At 43.4% G+C, this 5,918-nt stretch overlaps 1 protein-coding gene across 1 annotated transcript; it reads right to left on the bottom strand.

Annotated features, from left to right (window-relative positions):
- Positions 1–736: 736 nt before the first annotated feature.
- LOC124701719 (protein RBL-like) lies at positions 737–4,885 on the bottom strand. Its single transcript, XM_047233812.1, has 5 exons — positions 4,654–4,885; positions 3,862–3,960; positions 1,958–3,048; positions 1,598–1,865; positions 737–1,197 (listed from the first exon to the last, which is right to left on the bottom strand). Exons 1-5 carry the CDS (start codon positions 4,670–4,672, stop codon positions 962–964), a joined length of 1,713 nt encoding a protein of 570 aa, XP_047089768.1. The 5' UTR covers positions 4,673–4,885; the 3' UTR covers positions 737–961.
- Between the last annotated feature and the right edge of the window lie 1,033 nt (positions 4,886–5,918).

Raw genomic sequence — 5,918 nt, forward strand, 5'->3', positions numbered from 1 at the left:
AAACTACATAGATGATATAGAACTAGGAGTGACCAACCTGGGAGTCAACCAGGGTTTCAGAATGAAAAAGACAGTTTAAAAAATACACTTTCACTTCCACCCACAGTTTATCCATGCATGTACCAGGAGTCGAAGCTGAGCTGGCAAGTCACTCAGACTACCATTTAAGAACTCTCCTTTTGAACTGGAAATTTTTCTCAATGCATGCAGGAATTGAACTGTTTCTAGTGCAAATTTTGTAAAATATCCATGAAAGAACAACAATTTTCTGAAAGAACATACAAAGGCTATACCTCATCCTTGTACGTTCATCATGCTCTAATATTTTCTGTTGTTAAGTCCTATTGGCACCTTTGCCACTTTTCTTCAGTGCCCTGGCCTGCATACAGATCTCCGATCATTAGCAAGAAAGATAACAGGACTTCTCGTTAGACCAAAGAAGCAACAGAGAAGTACAATAGTGATATATGAAAAAACTAAACAACGATCTACGGGGACCAGTAATATAAACTCCAGCACCTGGCAGAATGATGCAATTGGCAACAAAAAATAACACGATCTTACATCTGTAAAGTCTCATGCATGATGCACCAAGCATAGCATAAGCCATGTGCGCAAACCAAAGCTGACACTGTAATCGTCTGTTGGCATCAAGGATAAGCTAAAAATGGGACATGTAGAACCATACTGATCAGGTCTCTGAGGATCAATGGTAAAGACAGCACACAGCAGAAACTTCAGACCTGAAATGAAGTTACATACAGCACATATGCTAACAATGTTTATCACGTCTCAGCATTCATACAGCACCAAGTACTTTCTTTCTGGAGGAACACTACACTGACTACTCCACTAAACTACATAGGCCAAGCAACCTTCTCTATGCCCACACTGTTGTTCTCCGGTCAGGCATCGTGGAGCTAAACACTAGCCATCAATGTTACCGGATACAAGCTACTGCTTAGATCATCTCGTCATCCTCAGTAGCTTCATCGTCTATGTCAATGGCCGAGCTGTTCCCATTGGCAAGTTCCATCACCGGCTTGCTCTTGGATTTGGATGACTTGCCATTGGACATCTTTATTGCAGGTTTCTTCACCTTTTCAGCCTGCTGCATCTCTAGCCCCTTGGCAGACAGCCTCCTCTTCCGCTTTGCGTTTGCCGTTTCCGCTGGTTCTTCAGCGGTGGAGTTATCAACTGCCAGAAAAACAAAACCAAGAATTGAGTTCATGTTGGCCTTTTGGGGAGAATTACCATCGTTATGGTAGCAGTTAACCACAAATACATTTCGCAAATCTTAAGGGTTCACGGTTTCAAGATCCCATGCCTGGCATTTATCACTACAAGTTCAACCTAATCGATTTTGTAAATGCTGAGAGATCTATATCTACATTATTTCCTCGGGAGCCTGTCCACGGATCTGATCAAAGTATGATTCCTTTAACATCTATGCAAGATGACTGTCCTACTTGCAGGTTTTCGTAATCGATGGGAAATGAACCACACTGCTAGTAGATTTCAACTGAAAACAAATAATAACTTCCACAAAATAAGACACTACTGAAGTGAGTATAATTACAAAAGTCTACACCCTTACCTTCCAGTGGACTAGATGCTGGAGGAATAACTAGACCATTCTGTACAGCATCCATTGAGGACGGGGAACCGGAATGATTGCTGTCCTCCAGCTTAGATGAGCTTACTAAGCACTTGTCTGGCTGCTCATCAGGAACATCTGGGGATGGAATAGCAGGCAAGTAGATGATCTCGTCTGCTGAATCCTCCTCGAAGCCACTGAATGATGAGTTCTTCTCACATGTCTCAACATCAATATACGCATCCTCATCTATCATCTTTTCCGCAGCCTGCAACATAGAAAAATTTAGATTAGACTGGATGTGTGTATGCTTTCATTTTACGAATAACAGATAAGATCAAGTAAAGAACTGTCAGTTACCTTTTCTGTATATGCATTTATGTCAAATTCATCCTCTCGTTCAACATATTCCTCATTTTCTTCTAATTCTATAAAGTCAGGAGCAAACGCACTCCAATTCTCTACATGTTCCTTGGCCCAAATGTATGTCAGGCCTGCCACAGACACTGAAGCAATCGTAGGATCAAATGGATGCCAAGCGAGATCAATGAGAGCTTCCTTTGGTCCTTCAAGGATCTTTATAAGACGCCCTGCTCGGTCCCATATGTGCAACCTGTGCTCTCCTTTGCTTGCAGAAGCACCAACAATCCACTCAGCATCACCACTGAAGCTTGGTGCCTTCCACTGTACCTTTGCGATGGCATCTGAGACTTCACAAGAAAAAACTAGGCAGCATGCACCATTGGCTTTTAGCTTCTCATAGTGGCTTTCATACTCATTATTGTTGTTGGTGATTATGTTTTCAATCTCCCTCCCAGAGCCTTTAATAGGCAGAATATTCTCATAGACTCTAATGACACGATCATTAGAGTTCGTTAGTAGATATTGGCCATCTCTGCTGAAAACAATATCCTTAACAACTGTTCCACCTGGGATGGGAATTACTGCAAGTACTTGGATGCCTTTTGAATCTACAATTAATATCTCTCCTTTGGAATTGCCTACATATATCAGATCTCCATGCTTATCAAAAGTTGCAGCAGTTGGTGTAAATGGTGGAGAACCATCCGAAAATTTGTTACGTGAATTAGGCACAGGCACACTGTTGTCAGATGCAGAAACTGGAAGAACTATGGTACTTCCGGTATTCAAATCAACAAGAACAGGTGCAGAGGAGAGAGGACATGCTAAACAAACAGATGGGATGGATGAACCAGGATGAAGACAGGCATGCAATGGAGTCTGCTGAAGAGTTATGCGGGCAATCTTTTCACCGGTTACCACATTCCAAAGTGTCAATGACCTATCAGTAGCAGAGGCAAGCAAACGGTGACCATATTTAGACCAGCTGACACTAGTTATTGGTGCAGTACAATCTTTATCCCGAAATTCCCTTGCCAGCCCCCTTGTTTCAAAGTCCCAGATAATACAGCTACCATTTGCACATCCAGCTGAAATTTTTCAACAGAGATTCAAGATATTACAAAATAGAAATACACCAAAAGCAACTTCACAGACAAAACAAATATCTGCACCACCTAAGAAATTTCTGTGGCATATTAAATAATAACGTTTTGGTCTCTTTTTTCTGTTGGGTTTCATATCTAGCCTACCTCAACTTGCTTGGGAAAAAGGCTTTGATGTTGTTGTTGTTGTTGTTGTTGTTGTTGTTGTTGTTGTATTAAATAATAACATTTTCTCATCTGTACCGATCAAAAAAAATCAGGCACCCTTTAATATATATATAAGACAGAAGAGTGCGCCAACTTCATATGAAGTAACAGGGAGTAAGTACATGGTTCCACCCAGTATTCAATTTTTAATACCATTGTGCCATATCATGGTAAAGGCAAGATAAATATCAAATATTGCAGAAAGGGACTAAGTATGATTAATATCCTACTGCCAGATCTCCATTTGGGTTCATTTATAAGGAAATGTGGACTACAAAGAAAACTAAGGACATGGACAGAATATGTCTTATAGAGCACATTCCATATGGACAAGAAAATCATACAAGGACGGTGCCGTTCACCAGGCACAGGGAACATAAACTGTTTTATCACTAGTTTGATCCTTCATAACCACTAAAGAAATTTCCAAAAGGGATGAAATAAACACTACTCATACCCTTCATGTAGAATAAGCCAGTGCATTTTATCCTAACTAAGATGATATTTACAAAAAATAGTCCACTAAACATACTTCTAGGTGAATAGACATGCATATTTACTTGCTCAAAGAAAAAAGACATGGATATTTACCAGCAAGCAGAGTTCCCCTGCGGTTAAATGCAATGCATTTCATATTCCCATGCTGCAAGAACTCCTCAATTGTCTCGGGGAAATCCCCTTGCAATGGATCTACACAAATAAAGAATACATATTTACAATTAATATCTTACAGCAAATTGGCTCATCATTGATTGTTTTACCCAGAAGCACAGGGCAACTTGCTCACGATTATCCTTATCAAATTATCATTGTAAATTGTAAAGTAATATAAAAACAAAAAACATGCTCCACTACTCAAATAACACCATTAAAAAAATCCCTTCTCAAAGATAGGTCGCTAAAATGGTTATTCCAAAACTGTGAGCCAAATACATGTAGTTGTATCAGTTTTTTTTTTCGAAACTCATGTGCACAACTTTAGGTTTGCAACAGTTAGCGAAGCAAGAAATCCAAAACACCCATTGAAAGTTGAAACCCAGATGCGGTAAGAAGACCGAAAATTCAAAACCAAATCACTAGCCAGACGAAAACTCGCAGAAGTATCTAGCAAAGCCTGCTACATTCTAGGGAAAAAGAAACAAGTCATTAGTACATCAAAATCCACTGCCCCTTAAGCTGAAGCCACACCATAACAACGAAATTCCAAGTTTTGAATCCCCTAAAACAGGGGAAAACTAGGGCAAAAACAGAACATCCCTAATTCGCCCAACCCCGGCCTAAAAATCTAGAATTTCACCCCAAATCAGCGGGGGGTAGCCCTAATCTGCAAAATCCCCAACTAATTTCACCCAATTCCGTCGAATCATGGCATCGGAAACTTACCGACTATAGGCACATTCATCGCGCCGCCGCTCCTCGATGCAGCACTATCCTCAAGAGGGGAAGCAGCGGAACCCGCGGAGTAGAGATCGAACCGAGGGAACCCGAGGCGTGCCCTCGAGGAAGGACGCGCGTTCCCCTGAAGCCCTAGAAAAAACTGTCGGGGCCGACGGGACGCGAGAGTGGGGGAAGGGCCGGGAGAGAGATTAGAAAAAGAAGGAAGTTTTCAAGAGGTGGGAATCCGCCCGGGAGTTTGGCGGGGCGCGCGCGCGGACGAGCCGCCGACGCGCATTAGGATTCAAAGTCGGAGAAATTTGTAGGCGGCCTGATGTTAATACTCTCCTCCTAGAGTATGAATCCTCGCTCCCCACAGCCAGCGGCGCGCTACACCTCCGAACTGAGCACCGCCGCGAAGACAATGGCGGCTCCGGCAAAACAGGGCGGCGCGGCAGCAGGGAGGCTGGCCGTAGAATGTCAAGGGGAGGGGCAGGGGGAGGTGGAGGGGGGGGGGGGGGGGGCGGGGGAGGGAGCGCGACGGGAACAGCAGCGCCGCCGCTCGGTCTGCGCGAGAGGGGAAGGGGTTCGAGCAGGAGTGCAAAGAAACGGGTCCGACGGCGGCAGGCGGCGGCAGGGGCACGACGGCAGAAGAGGATGCAAAAAAGAAAGTAAAATAAAGGATGCTATAGGGTTTGTGTGAATTGCAGTTTATACCTTCCATTTGTCCTTGAGATTCATAAACAGGCGATAAAAATACAAACTGCGACAAAAGTTCAAACGGCGGCATCGTCCTCGGCTCCGGTGGCGGCGACTTCTTCCTTCCCGTGGAACGTCTCGACCTGGCGGCTGCGGCGCGGATGGCGTGTAGACGCGCAGTTGCGGGTCCTTTTATAACGAGTTGCGCCGAGGAGCGGGGTTGTAAATTCTTCATTTTGCCCTTTTATTGTTTATTTATGCCCTAGCGAGGGTAAACTGGTCATTTCCTAATAGATGGGCACCAGAGTGAGATAACTACATGTAACATGTGGCATCGGTTAATTCCATGGCTTTCTTCAAAAAAGGATTTTTAGTTACTCGGTCTTATGTATTCGATACTAGTTCTTAAATGGAATGACATGGCATTGTCGCTATTCTGGTGTTGTTGTGTATCTCCTTTACCTCACTTTGTTAAAGCGTCATCAAATGGGGGGTTACTTTCATTTGAGTCGTGGGCGCTAATTTTTTAAATGGGTGGCATCTTCCATAGATTCGGTGGCGACAACTTCCTCTCA

This window comes from Lolium rigidum, chromosome 3, assembly GCF_022539505.1.
Source record: "Lolium rigidum isolate FL_2022 chromosome 3, APGP_CSIRO_Lrig_0.1, whole genome shotgun sequence".
NCBI classification, from domain to species: Eukaryota; Viridiplantae; Streptophyta; class Magnoliopsida; order Poales; family Poaceae; genus Lolium; species Lolium rigidum.